The 15,643-nt window shown below is 51.0% G+C and overlaps 1 protein-coding gene across 1 annotated transcript in view; it reads right to left on the bottom strand.

Moving 5' to 3' along the window:
* Positions 1-1,537: 1,537 nt before the first annotated feature.
* The window catches only part of LOC146830278 (E3 ubiquitin-protein ligase TRIM39-like), a 210,551-nt gene continuing 196,445 nt past the window's right edge, over positions 1,538-15,643 (bottom strand). Inside the window, exons 5-6 of the mRNA XM_085604036.1 lie at positions 4,604-4,710; positions 1,538-2,098 (exon numbers count right to left, since the gene is read on the bottom strand). Coding sequence (XP_085460162.1) covers positions 1,587-2,098; positions 4,604-4,710 — 619 coding nt within the window. The 3' untranslated portion in view covers positions 1,538-1,586. The remainder of the gene's footprint in view (positions 2,099-4,603; positions 4,711-15,643) is intronic.

The following is a 15,643-nucleotide window of genomic DNA, read 5'->3' as shown; positions in this document are numbered from 1 at the left end:
ATGAGACTGGAGTACCTGTGACTAGGATGAGGAGTGCCTCTGACTGGAGTCTGTAATGCCTGTATTTGGAGTCAGTGTTGTTTGAAATGGAGCCGTGCTGTGTCAGGAACCAGCAGTGCCTGTGGTTGCAGTGCCTACATTTAGGGTGTGCTGTGGAGTCAGTGCGGAATGTTAAATAAATGACAAATCAGGAGCAGAAGGGGTTAAATCTAAGCTGAGAGATGGAATGTCACTGCCCCGCCCCCACACAAGACAGATCCTCCCCCACATGAGACTCATAGACACAGCTCCCCCATATGAGCCACAAGGAGGGTCATTCCTCCCACACTGAAATCAAAGCCCCTCCCCACATGAGCCTTCGAAACATCCCTTCCCATATGAACAACAAGCAGGCTCACCCGTTCCCCACAATGGGGTCACAGCCCTCCCCATATGAGACTTATAGGCACAGCACGCCCTATATGAACCACTAGCAGGGTCCCCCTCCCCCACACAGAAGTCACTGCCCCTCCCCATGTGACCTGGCACCCCTCACCCACACTTGGGTCAGAGCCTCTCCCCCACACAGGAATCACACACCCTCTCCCAAACAGGAGTCACAACCCCTCCTCCATGAGACATATAAACACAGCCCCCCCCCCATATGAACCACTAGTAGGGTCCCCCTACTGGGGTCACAGCCTCTTCCCCACACAGATGTCTCTGCCCTTGCCTCACACAGGAGTCACAGCCCCTCCCCCACACTGGAGTCACAACTCCTCCCCCACATTGGAGTCACAGCCCCTCCCCACACAGGATCCACTGCCCCTCCCCACACAGGAGTCTCTGCCCCTTCCCCACACCGGAATCACTGCCCCACCTCCACACAGAATTCACTGCCTGTCCCCCACACAGAAATTACTGCCCCTCCCCCACACATAGGTCATAGCCCCGCCCCACATGAGACTCATTGACACAGCCCCTTCCCTATGACCCACTAGCAGGGTCACCTCTCCCAACCAGTGGAGTCACAGCTCCCCCACGAGACTCCAGCAAGGGGTACTCCTCCCCCAGGGACCTCTAGGGGTGGGGGAGGGGAGCATGATTGCAGTTGTCAGGGATGGGAAGGGGCTGCAGCTTCTACACCAGCCTCAGCTCTTCTTCTTGGAGGGAGAGGGGCTGCAGTTCCTACTCTCGCCCACTGGTTAATTTGTTTAAAAAAATAAGTACATGAGCACTTGTCAAGAGGTAGCTTGGACAAGCCCATTTATCATGTTACGCCGCTTAAAATAGAGGCAACAACAAACCATGAAGTGGGGAGAGGATGTGGCGTAATGGCCAGAACTGCCCGCTTCAGAGCTGGGGAACCAGGGTAGAGCCTTGACATCAGCTCAACATTCTGTAATTCAGGGCAAATCACGTAATCTCCTACACCAGTCTCAGCTCTGCTCCTGGGGGGGGGGGGGGGGGAGAGCAGCAGTTCCTGCACCAGCCTCTGCTCTGCTCCTGGGGGGGGCTTCAGCTCCTACACCAGACTCAGCTCTACCCCTGGGGGGGCTGCAGCTCCTACACCAGCCTCAGCGCTGCTCCTGGGGGGGCTGGAGCTCCTACACCAGCCTCAGCTCTGCTCCCCAGAGATAGAAAAATGGGAAGAGCCTGGAAGTATAGTGTGCCCGGGGGAAAGTGTAGAGGTGCTCTGTGGAGTCTGCATTGTACAGGGACAGCTGCCCCCCCTCGTAGTCCAGATATACCCCCAGCTTGAGGGGTTTCTCATGAGGGGACAGAGGAGTCCCAGGTGATGTGAGAGCCCAGTACTGATCATTCCACTCCCTCCTCACAACCCAGACTCCCCCCTCAGGTGACCATGTGATCCCTCCCTTCCTCGCCACAGACTCTGCGGCGACCCCCACAGTCCATCCTCCTCCCTCCTGCAGCAGCTGCACCTCCCAGTAATGTCTGCCCGAGGTGATCCCCTCCATCCCCAGCACACATGGACAGGAGGTGAATCTCTTGGGGGTGTCCAGCCAGAATTGTGGTCCGTTTGCCCATCCCACACGTCTCCCCCCCTCAGACAGGAGGAGCTCAGGATGCGCTGTGTCTGGATCCAGAGTCACCGTCACTGCAGAGAAGAGATTCAGAATTAGAGATTTGATCTGCAGCACAGAGGGCCAATCACAAAGAACCACACTGTAATTTACACTGCACTATACAGCATCTATGCAGGAGCACACTGTACTCTACAATATACTGCACCAAGCTGGAAAAAGCGCATTGCACTCTACGGCAATTACATGGAAGGAGGGCACCACACAGTAGACTGTACTGAAAAAGGTCATTGTACTACAGAACGCACGGCAGACAGTAGCTTGTCCTAGGCAGCCACTGTACTACACAGAACACTGCAAGACAGGCCACTGTGGTATTTACTGTGCTAGAGCATCCACTGTGCTAAGAGGTACACTGTCCTAGATGGTGCAGTACACTAGACAGCAAAATCTAATACAGAGCACACTGCAGAGAGTACATAGAGCGAAAAATACCCACTGTCCTAGATGGTAGACTGCACTAGACAGCTTGCTGTACTACAGAACGCACTGCAGACAGTACACTGTGCTAGAGTATCCTCCACTGTCCTAGACAGAACACTGTCCTTGAGAGCCCACTGCGCTAAGCACTGTGATACTCACAGTACTAAACTGCACACTACCCTATACTACTCTTTGCACAGTAGTACTTAGTAATACACGGTAGACCCTAGTATAAAGCTCAATGCACATGCACTAGCCGGCACACTCTATTAGATGGTGCACAGCTCTAGACAGCACATCCCAAAAGAACACTGTATTTGATGTTAAGCTGCACAGTATATCATAAAGATAAAGAAAGTTCACTGTACGAAATGACACACAACACATCACTGTGTAATTTAGTAGAGGGAACGCTGCAAAGCTGCACTCTGCTCTAGACAACACACAATGATAAGCAGCACACTGCACTAGATGGTTTGCTGCACTTGACATTACAGTGCAGTAGAGAGCACATAGTCCTAGATGCACACTGCACTATTAAGCATACTATACTAGACCACACACTCCATTCATCCGAACCGTAAAATAGTGCAATGTACCAGACAGTGCACTGCACCAATTAGCACATTGAATGAGACTGCTTCTGCAATATGCAGCCCAAAGTGCTACACAATACACTGCACAAGAACTAACACTATATTAGACAGCGCATTGCACTGGAAAACACACTATACAAGACAGCACATAGTTCTAGGTAGCACATAGCACTAGAGAGCCCAACACAATAGACAATACGCTATTTCACAAGATGCTGCACCAGACAGCACACTGTACTATGTGTCACACTGTACTAGATGACGCATTGCTCTAGACAGCAAACTGCATTACACAGTAAATTATACTACTCTGTTCACAGTGCTGCACTAGACAGTACATTGTAGTAAATGTTAGATTTGCTGCACCATCTCCATTCCCAGCCACATTGTTTATCTTTTGAAAACAGCTCAAGACCTTTCCGCTCATGCACAACTTCCATTTTGGGTAGTCTCTGCTTTTGTCCATATAACCGCAGCACTAGCAAACACTTTCCTGTATGGAAGACAGCACTAGAAGGATCACTGTACAAGATAGTGCAGTGCACAGGATATTACTGGCAAGAACACAGTACTGTATGGAACACTTCCCTAAGAGCAAACTTCACATGGCAGTACAATGCACAAGACAGCATGAGTAGGAACACTACTTATGGAACACTGCACTAGAGAGCACGCTGTACAAGACAGTAGAGTTCAGAAGACAGCATTAACAAGAACACAACACTGTATGGCACACTGCCCTTGAGGGCACACTGTACAAGACAGTATAATTAGCAAGAACACTGTGCTGTGTGGAACACACTGTACAAGGCAGTACGGTGCACAAGACAGAATTAACAAGAACACTGCACTGTATGGGCTAACTCCCCGAGAGGGCACGCTGTACATGACAGTACAGTGCAAAAGACAGCACTAGCAAAAACACTGCAGTGTGTGGAACACTGCCCTAGAGGGCACACTGTGCAAGAAAGTAAATGCAGACCAGTGGCTGACCTGAGGGAATGGCTCCAGGATATCTAGTGGCATGTTCCACTATCACTAGGATGCACCTATTTGCTGAAGTTGCGGCAGGGTCCATGGGACCAACAATGTCAATCCCTACCCTCTCAGAAGGTGTCCCCACCACTGACGGTGGTATCAGGGGAGCCTTGGGTTTGCGTCGCGCCTTGACACTGGCTTGGCAGGTCACACAGGATCGACAAAACTCCATCACCTTCTCAGACATCTGGGGCCAGTTGAAGTGGTTGACCAGCCTCTCCCACGTCCCAGTCACTACCAGATGCCCAGCCAAGGGGATAACATGGGCTAATGTTAAGAAGGAATTCCCTGTTCTGCTGAGGGACCACCAGCAGCTGAGGAGGTCAGCGTGTGACCCTGCACTCGCCAATTGGTTGGCCAGGTCTTTCCACCGTAAAAGCTGTAGTTGTAGCTGGTGGAGGCCCACAGAAGGTCTCAGTGTGCCTACCAAATTATAATTACAATCAACACAACTCTATTTACATTTATATTTCTTCATCGCCTCTTCAGGTTTCTGAATTTTCATAATTTTGTTTTCCTTTCTTTTCTTCATCTCCTGCTCTGGGCCCTGAAACTTCACATTTTTACACCTGGAAGGACACAAATCATTTTAGTATTACAGAACGCAAAGAGGCTACAGGATCTGAAAAGAAGCACAAGCGCCATGTTATTGAAAATAAAATACTGTAATTACAGGAACTCCTGCAGGACAGCAGTTGGTGTGTCTTTCTATACACATACACGTACAATAAATACCAGCAGCTCTAGGGGCCATACACAAGTGTCACACATTATCTTTTCCACTATGAACGCCCTTCTGTTCAGAATCATGTAGGGATTAGAACAAGATAACACAAGCTTCAGGATCTCAGAGGAAACAGTGAAAAACTCAGCTACCAACACACATGACCACTCTCTCTCACTCTACATCTCCTTTTCTGTTTATTCATCTGATTACCTGTATAACTCTCACATCACTTTGTGTTTCTTGCTCTCGCTGGCCCTCTCTTTCAGAAACCTCCAGATATCTCAAAGGTATTTGTGATTGTTGCCTGTTACTACAAACACTCACACACTAACTCTTTGTGCCATGCTGTCTAAATTTTAATTTATTCTCCCACCTTACTTCATTTTACCTCTCTCTCTCTCTCTCTCTCTTTGCGACTCTAACAGCAAAATCATAATTGTGTACTATTACAGTTATTACCCCAAAACTCTCCATCTTTGTCTGAGCATATATTTCTCTCTCTGTCCCTCTTGGCTTCTCTGTAACTGAATAATACTTGTCACCCCCAGACATACACATACAGACAGACACACGCACACACATACACCCACATCAGATGGACACACACACACACACACGCACACACACACACACATACACACACACTTTTTCTCTATCACTGATGGTTAGTTTGTCTCTTTCTCTGACAGTTCATGAGATCTCAATCAATCAATCAATCAAAACATTTATAGAGCGCGCTACTCACCCGTGAGGGTCTCAAGGCGCTAAGGGGAGGGGTGCTGTCACTGCTTGAATAGCCAGGTCTTGAGGTGTTTCCTGAAGGTGAGGTGGTCCTGGGTCATTCGTAGGTGTGTGGGAAGTGAGTTCCATGTCTTGGCGGCCAGGTGGGAGAACGATCTTCCTCCGGCGGTGGTCCTGCGGATCCGTGGGATGGCGGCGAGGGCGAGGTCGGCTGATCGGAGCTGGCGGGTGGGAGTGTAGAACGAGAGGCGGTTGTTGAGGTATTCGGGTTCTTTGTCGTGGAGCACTTTTTGTGCGTGGGTGAGGAGCCTGAATGGGATCCTCTTGCTGACGGGGAGCCAGGGCAGGTTTCTCCGGTGGGCGGATATGTGGTTGTGGCGGGGGATGTCGAGGACGAATCGGGCGGAAGCGTTCTGTATGCGCTGGAGTCGTTTCTGAAGATTGGCTGTGGTTCCTGCGTAGAGGGTGTTTCCGTAGTCCAGTCGGCTGGTGATCCATTGGAAGATTTTTCAGAGCATGCGTAGGGTGTTGAAGCAGGATGATGAAATGGCGTTGACTTCCTTGGTCATCGAGAGGGAGGAGTCCAGGATGAATCCCAGGTTACGTGCGTGGTCAGTGGGAGTAGGTGCAGAGCCCAGTGCTGTGGGCCACCAGGAGTCATCCCAGGCGGAGGGGGAATGTCCGAGGATGAGGATCTCTGTCTTGTCTGAGTTCAGCTTCAGGCGACTGAGCTTCATCCATTCTGCGTCGTCTTTCATTCCTTCCTGGAGGTTGGTTTTGGCGGTGTCTGGGTCCTTGGTGAGGAAGAGTATCAGTTGGGTGTCGTCGGCGTAGGAGATGATGTTGATGTTGTGTTTGCATGCGATGGCGGCGAGGGGGCTTATGTAGATATTGAAGAGTATTGGGCTACGACGCAGATGATCTTGGTGGCCGTTGAGCGGAAGGGAGGGAGGCGGACTCTCTGGGTTCTGTCGGAGAGGAAGGTGGTGATCCATTCCAGGGCCTTTCCTTGGATCCCGGTGCGGAAGAGGCAGGTTATCAGGGTGCGGTGGCAGACGGTGTCAAAAGCTGCCGAGAGGTCTAGGAGAATGAGGGCGGTTGTTTCTCCGTTGTCCATCAGGGTCCTGATGTCGTCGGTGGCTGCGATGAGGGCGGTCTCGGTGCTGTGGTTGGCTCGAAATTCGGACTGTGATGGGTCGAGTGAGTTGTTTGTCTCGAGGAAAGCAGTCAGCTGTTTATTGACGGTTTTCTCAATGACTTTAGCCGGGAAGGGAAGAAGAGAGATGGGGCGGAAGTTCTTGAGGTCTTTGGGGTCCGCTGTGGGTTTTTTCAGAAGGACGTTGATTTCGGCGTGCTTCCAGCTTTCAGGGAAGGTGGCTGACGTGAAGGAGTTGTTTATGACGTTCCGGAGATGGGGTGCGATGATGTTGTCAGCTTTGTTGAAGATGTGATGGGGGCATGGGTCCGAGGGGGATCCGGAGTGGATGGTGTTCATGACGTGCATGGTGTCTTCAGTACTGATGGGGGTCCAAGCGCTGATGGTGGTGGTGGGGGTCGTTGGTTCGTGGCTGGAGGCGGAGAATGGGGTCCGAAGCTGTCGTGTATATCTGAGATCTTACGGTGGAAGAATGTGGCGAGGAAGTTGCAGAGGTCTTGTGACGGTGTGACGTCGTTGTTGCTGGCGCTGGGGTTGACGATGCTGAAGAGTTCCTTGCTGTTGTGGGTGTTGTTGTCTAGTCGCTCTTTGAATGATGTCCTTTTGGTGGTGCGGATCAGCTGGTGGTGTTTGCGGGTGGCGTTTTTGAGGGCTGTCATGTTTCCTGTGGTCCGATAGTGGCGCCAGGTTTTTTCGAGCGTCCGGCAGGATTTCTTTGATTCTTTGAGGGCGTCTGTGAACCATGAGGTTTTTCTGTTGTCGGTCTTGCCTGAGGGGTTCTTCAGTGGAGCGAGGTCGTCGTGGTCGTGATGATGATGGTGTTTTTGCAGATGATGGCGATTCCTCCTCCGGTTTAGTTGGTGCGGTCCTTTCGGGTGATCTTGTAACCGTCCGGGATGGCTATGGCGATATCTGGGGCTGAGGATGCGTTCATCCAGGTCTCTGTGAGAAAGGTGACGTCTGGTGCCGTTGAGTCGAGGAGATCCCAGAGTTCGACGGCGTGCTTGTGGACGGAGCGTGTGTTGAGGAGGATGCACTTGAGGTTGTTGTTGCTGATGTTAGGTCCGGCGGGCGGTGTGCAGGTTCGGAGGCAGGTGAATCTGCAGGAGAGGCAGGTGAAGGGTCTGTGTGTGCGCTTCGGGGTGGCTCGGTAGCAGGCCGGTGGTCGTCCGGTGTTGAGTGCGTTGAGGGTGGCGATGTCGTATTTCAGTCGGGTTCCATGGTTCCGGCGGGGGCCAGGAGTCCTGGCCCTGGGCGCGGTCCAGGTGCGGACTGGCGCAGATGGGCTTGCCTTAGGCGCGCCTTCGGGGCGCCAACGGCGCGGCCGCACAGCGGCCTACATTATGTAGGGGTAGAGGGAGGGAGGAGCAGCTGGGAGGGGGAGCGGGGACCAATCGGGAGTCAGGGGGCAGGGCCACAGGGGACGCAGCCGCGGGAACGAAGGAGCAACGGTGGGGGGAAAACTACAGTGGGACGGGCACAGGACGCGAAAGGGAAATACAAACAATACAACAGACGCAGCAGGGCACAGAACGCAAAAGGATATACAATAAATCAGTACAATCAGCAGTAGATACAGTAAAGAGATAGAAGGAGGCAAAGCTTACGATCACTGGACCACCAGGGATCGAACCGGCGGCAGCAGCAGCGAGGCACAGGGGCACAAGGACAAAGCACTAGCAGGGTGTGCTAGCGCGGTGGGGGGCGACCTGGCCTGAAAACAGGGTCATGGGTCGCTCCCTTAGCGCGCAGCGGCCTGCATTATGTAGGGGTCGAGGGAGGGAGGAGCAGCTCGGAGGGGGAGCGGGGACCAATCGGGGGTCAGGGGGTGGGGCCGCAGGGGACGCAGCGGCAGGAACGAAGGAGCAATGGCAGGGGAAAACTACAGTGGGACGGGCACAGGACGCGAAAGGGAAATACAAAAAATACAACAGACGCAGCAGGGCACAGAACGCAAAAGGAAATACAATAAATCAGTACAATCAGCAGTAGATACAGTAAAGAGATAGAAGGAGGCAAAGCTTACAATCACTGGACCACCAGGGATCGAACCGGCGGCAGTAGCAGCGAGGCACAGGGGCACAAGGACACAGCACTAGCAGGGTGTGCTAGCGCGGAGGGGGGGTGACCTGGCCTGCCTCAAAGGCAGATGTGAATAATCACACACACTCCATCTTTTTCACTCGCTTTTTCTCTCGATATATATTTTTATATATATATATCTCCCAATATTCTACTAACTCTCACGCTCTCCAGCATTTGTCAGTCTCGCTCTCTCTCTTTCTGTCTCTCTCCCTCTCTTGCTTTCTTCCTATCCCATTTAGACCTCCTGTAAAATCTCAGTAGTGCTGAGAATTAGTATCCATGAAATCTTGCATCCTGCACCTTGTCTGTGAAAGCTTTCAACCTGGAAATACTAAATGCCCTGCATCTTTGAATCATTGAGCTCCTCCACCTCGGGATCTCTGAAATCCAATACCGTGAAATCTTTTGATCCCTGCACCTTAGAATCTGTAAACGCCCTGCACTTTCAAATCCCAGAGATCTTGTATCTTGAAATACTTGAAGTCCTACACCTTGGGATCTCTACAGTCATGATCCTTGGAATCTCTGCATTTCTGCACCTTGAAATTTCTGGTTCCCTGTATTTAGGAAATTGTGGATCCATGTATCTTAGAATCGCTGGATTCCTGTATCTTGGGATCTCTGGATCCCTGTACCTTGGAATCTTTGGATCCCTGTTCATTGGAATAGCTGAAGGCTGTACCTTGAAATCTCTAAACAGCTAAACATTGGACTTATATAAATCATGCATCTTAGAGTCTCTGGGATTCTGCACATTGATTCTCTGGATCCCTGCACACTGGACTCACTGAAGTTATGTAACTCGAATATATCAAGGAATGCACATAGGAGTCTATGAGCTTCACCCTGAGAACTCGGAGGTCCTGCACCCAGGGACGCGGACGTCCTGTACCTTGGGGACACTGAGGTCCTGCACCTTGGGGACACTGAGGTCCTGCACCTTGGGGACACTGAGGTCCTGCACCTTGGGGACTTTGAGGTGCTGAACCTTGGAGACTTGAGGTCCTGCACCCTTAGGACTCTGAGGTCCTGCACCCTGAGTTCCTGCACCTTTGGGACACTGAGTTCCTGCACCTTGTGGACTCTGAGGTGGTGCACCTTGGGGACTCTGAGGTGCTGCACCTTGGGGACTCTGAGGTGGACCCACTGCATATTCTGTTTGCAGACATCTCATTTCAAGGCTTGGACCTTTAGTTTGACTACTTCTTGGTGGCTGCTTCTAACACCTGCACACACGATCTTTGGGGAAGAGGAGAAGACATCTTTAGGTGTACAGCAAGGGATGCACCTTGATGCAAGTGTGACTACAGGGGTCCCTTTACCCTCCTCACATGTGGCAATTAGGACCATATATTAGGGTATATAGGAACACCAGTTTTTATTAGCGGATGACACAGGTCACCCTAAAATATTGGCAATATTTGGAACCAATCTTGTAAGATAGGAGCCTGAATCCCATCCTGATGAATGCCATGGGCTCACTTGAGCATCAGCAGAAACATGTTGACGACAAGAGTGGTGATGGGGTAATAGTTCCCCTAGTTCCTACATTCTAGTTTTTACCACCAAGTAATACCTTACAATTTGGGATAATACAATGTTTTTTAAATCACTATTGCACGGGCTCCCACTTATATTATTAGAAGGGCCCCCCTGTCCCAGGTGTAGGCCCGCTCTCTATCAAACTGGGTTTTTAGAGAGCGAGGACTGCCTATGAAGAAGTGTGACACTTGATGGTGTGTGAGGACAGTCCTGAACATTTTTTGAGATGCCCAACACTCAATCCATTTCGTACTTTTTGGGGATACTGTTACACTATGTAAGTGACCATTATTTCAGGGTAGCTTCTATTGTGTGTGCCTTTGATAGTTTTGGGGACCAGCTCACCATGAAAACACCGTAGCCTGTAGTTCCCTCCCTTGGATACATTCCAAGGGTTTTGTGTTTAGGTGCTTCTAACACCTCCCTAACATAGAGCCTCAATTTTTCTTCTATTTCTTGTTGCTGTGAACTGCTCCCAGGTGCCATTTTCTACGCTATCAGAGGATTAGCTCCTCTGTTAGGACCCAAACTGCTTTCAGACTATCCTAAACCACATGCACTGGATATTCACTCCAGGGCAGCTCCAAACGTGAAATGGGACTTGCCTGAGTTTCTTTTGATTGCCTCCTCAACAGCTTCCTCTGCATCTCTCTCTTCTTCTCATTCACTTCCTGTTCATCTACCCTTGTCTCTTTTTATACATCTCTTTCTCATTTCACCTTCTCTATCTTTCAGAATAATTTAGTCTCCATCTCTCCCCCTCTCTTTTCTGATGCCAGAAGTGAGGGTGCTGGACGCTTTCAGAGGTTTAAAGATTGATTTGGTGCTGATCCCTGCAGACGCTGAGCTGGAGGGAAGTTATTGAGGGCCGAAGAAAGGTTTCTTACCACCAGAAGCAGTCTGAGGAACAGAGTTAGGTTTACGAGGACTGGAGGAGCCCTTTGAGGACTGGAGTGATATTACAAAAGAATGAGTCACCATAAAAGTAGGCACAAATTGAAAAGTATGCACAGGAATTGATATCCACATTAAAGGAACTAAAACTGACAACCCATGGAACAGTGCAGAAATGATAAAGTGTCATTTTTAACAATGGCCATTAGACTTTTTCATACCTGTATTTTGGCCAAATGCATGAGATTGTGACTCAGAGACAGATACAAGTCCCTTTCCGTGCTGAGTGCTACGTTCACTAGTCCAGAGCAGTTTCTCTAAGTGCCATTCCTTCATGTGCAGCTTTATGACACTGAATGATACTGGCATAAGCCATGCCCATTTTATATTGTCTCTTTTTTCAGGAGGTGTTGCACTCTACACCCTTCTCTTATTTATAAACCTTTTTCTCACTGGAGCTGAAACTGGTGGCTTCAGGTGCGGTGCATTACACATGTGTTAGGTGAACATATCGCCTTAAGAGTAGAGGTGTGCTTTAAATTTTAATAACTGTTCTAATGCTTTTCTCCTGGGAAAGCTCTAATGTTGATCACAAGTGGGTGAAAAGTGTTTCGGCAAAGCCTCCTGAACATAAAGCATCTGTGTGGAATGTGCCATTATGTATAAACCTCTGAATATGAAATATTAAGCCTGAATAACAAATGTAATAAAATATTGGGACTCAGCAACCACATCACTTTGCATCAGTTTGAACAAGTTTAGTACAAGTATCTATACTATACCCGTCATCATTGTTTCAGAATAAGTTTCTTTCATTCAGCTTCTAATTACCCTGAAAACCTTTCAAAATTGGGACCTCTTTAATTGTTGATAGTGATTTAACTCTGGGTACTGGGGCCACTTGCAGTCACATAGGAACATGCAATACATTTTGTATGTTCCTTAAACTGGGGCATAAAACTAGGTTTGTAAGCCCTATAGAGCCCTACACAGGCTCCATACTAAAGTATGAGACAGGTTTAGGAGAGGATTCGGGTTTTAGACAATTCCAATGATATTTCAAACCACTAGAAAGATCTTTGAGGATTGTCATTGGCATCAAAAAGTATGGAAGGAGGTTTTAAGGACTGTGGAATATGGAAAATTTGAGGTCGTTTCTTTGGACAAGGGTGCTTTTCCTGGAGACAAGAGCGTTTCCCTGGATTCAGGGGGTATTTTCATAAGACTAGAGGGTATATTTACAAGAACGTGTGATAACTACCGCAAGAGTAGCGTAACGCAACTTTCAATAACGCTGTCTATCATGGAAAAATAACCCCGTGACAACGTGGGATTCACAACAAGGCGGTAGCATGCGATAGTCTGCCGAAACCGGGGACAATGTCTGTGATAAAACCACTTTGATGGAGATAAAAACACAAACCACAACACCAAAAAACCTGCGATGGGCCAAAGCGCGATGAGGAAATCAGTGACAAGCAGCTCCAGGCCTGCAACACACACCTGGCAGGTGGGAAAAATCTCCATAAAAGCAGAAAAAACACCCACACACAAACTGACCTACACCCAAGCACCATGGACGCAGCCGGAGCAGGTTCAGAGGACGAGCGCAACCCCACAAGCACCCCGGACGACCAGCCTGGGACCTCGGGGACAGGGAAGGGCAAGGACAAGAAGACGAGGAAGACAAAGTTCAATCCACTGGCGAACAGGAGTCACAGAGGTGATGGAACACCATCAACAACTCTTCGTCACCGCCAACGTGTCACTGGGCACCAAAACTGCAATATGGCGGGACATCGTCGACAAGGTGACTGCCACCGGAGAGCACAAGAGGACAGTGGACGAGGTCAAGAGGCGATGAAATGACATCAAGCAGAAGACCATGGAGAAACTCTCCGCCAACCAGAAGGTAGCAACGCAGACTGGAGGTGGGGGCCCAGCACCACAGCTGGACCCAGATGACATGGAGGAGCTGGTGTCGACAGTCCTCAGTGTGGAGACTGTGGCCGGAGTCGGGGTACCGGACACTGCTCGACAGGACACAACACAACAGAGTGAGTGACCACCACGTACTGGGGGGACAGGTGGAGATGGGCACAATGGCACACATGCGCAATCAAGCAGAGCACAGTGCACACCCACAATGACTCTGGGTCATCTCCCAGATCTTCAGACTGTCACAATGTACAATGCCGTGCTGTCTGAATGTCAACCTGTACCATGCGTCTACACACATGTGGACACATTGTAATACACCATCTCCCCTTCACATCACAGGAGCACCGTCAACACCTCCTGCAAAGCAGTCCCAGACACTCTTCACGTATGACGAGGAGGACAACACCAGCATCGATGCCCAAACCATTCAAGACATCATTGACCTCATCCGCCACTCACCTCCAGGCTGAGGGCAGCCCAGCTACATCGATGAGACCCCCACACCACCCAAACCACCCAGCAGGAGGCACCCACAGCCTCGGCACCCTCCAAAGACCTCCAGGAACATAACATGGCCTTCCAAAGCCGTGTGGTGGAGTACCAGATGGAGACGACTGAGCAGGTGAGGGTGGGCTTCGGCATCATGGCTGCCAAACTAGACGCCATCATTGGGTGTCTATGTCCGCCCCATGGTCTCCAAACGAGCCCTGACTGACATCGCTGGAGTCATGGCGCGGAGAGAAGAACACCTGTCTGCTCAGAGTGGCTCCGCCATGCCAGCCATGAGCTGGCACACATATGGAGGCTCATGGAGGACATGGTGCGGATTGAGGCGGAAAAGATGGCAGCCACCGCTGCACATCATTGAAATGTAGCTGGGATCTATCATGCCCTACTGACCTTCACCATGGCACTGCCGCCACAAGGTGTGGCGTTGATAAATGTTGCTGCGCCCACACCATCCACATCCCCGCCCCCTGGTGTGTCATTGCCTCCCAGTGCGGCAGCCATATCCACTCAGGCCCTTAATGTGTCAGTGGCACACAGTACGGCAGCCGATTCTGCAACACCCACAGGTGGGGCAGGGCACACACCCGGGGATGAGGACGTGGATGGGACTGTGGTCAGAAGGACCAGGCACTAGCATTCATCACCACCACCTGGCCTGTGTCTGCTTGGTCCCGCACATGGCCTCATGACCTTCCACTGACCCACGATACTCTCCGATGCACTCACCTTGGACAGCGACATGGACTGACACTTCTGGATTGATGCCCAATGACACGGCGACAAGGCTGCAGACTGTACCCTTTCCTTCAGCAGGACTTGTCATTCCCAGATGGACTCTGGCTGGCCCTCCACGGGCCCACATTGTTTAGTGTGCTGGCCATTGCCCTGAAACACTCCAGCAGCATTACTGCACTGGATGTGCAATAAACATCCATTGACGCACTGCTGTGTCATGTCTATCATCAGTCATGTATGCATGTGTGGATAAATGTAGGGACAGTGATTTCCCTTGCCTCAATGATGCGTATCCTGTGGGATGCCAGTCAAAGGGTGCTACATTGCATTTTGTGTACCAGTTCCCGTGGACACTACAACTGGGACACACACATCACTCACTTTCTTGTCCCGACATGGACTGAACCATGCCCAGAGCCCACTTGTCATTGTGGCAAGTCCTGCGCTGGTCTGGCGTACGGCAGGCCAGATCACTCCACTTGTGTTCCGAGGGGGGGCCCTCATTGCTACCCATCACAGCCATACTAGCTGGTGGTGTGCAGGTCACTGGTCTAGTTGTCAGCATGTCACAGCCACTCCCTGAGGGCAGGTTTGCACGCACACCACACCCATCCGGCACAGGCGTCACAGGCCCTGTCACTCCGCCCACATAAGCGGCCAACAACGTCATATTCTCCTCTTCCCGTGGTGACTGGATGATGGACGTCACAGTTCCCAATCATAAAGGCCACAAGAGTTTTGTTGTGCACAGGGTTAGTGGGATCCCAGGCCTGGGTACGGGACGGGCCGACCACCATGTGGTGCTGACTGGGGTTGCACAGGGTTAGTGGCAACCCAGGCATGTGTACCGCATGGGCCGACCACCACGAGGCGCTGAATGGGGTTGCACAGGGTTAGTGGCAACCCAGGCCTGCGTACGGCAAGGGCTGACCACCACGTGGCGCTGACTGGGGTTGCACATGGTTAGTTGCATCCGGCGCATTGTGGCAGGCGCAAGCACCCCACCATGGGACGGTGACTTTGGGTGCACTGAGTCAGTGGCACCTTAAGCTGCTGAGCGGGTGGGCACCCTGCGATGATGCCCTGCCCTGGCGGTCCGGGCAACTCAGGTTTCATGTGCCCTGCTGGACCGCAGTGTAGGCCAGAGCCAGCGGGCAGCGCAGGCCTACTG

This window comes from Triturus cristatus, chromosome 5_1, assembly GCF_964204655.1.
Source record: "Triturus cristatus chromosome 5_1, aTriCri1.1, whole genome shotgun sequence".
Lineage (NCBI taxonomy): Eukaryota > Metazoa > Chordata > Amphibia > Caudata > Salamandridae > Triturus > Triturus cristatus.
The sequence above is the reverse complement of the archived record's forward strand: the minus strand, read 5'-3'. Positions and strand labels throughout refer to the sequence as shown.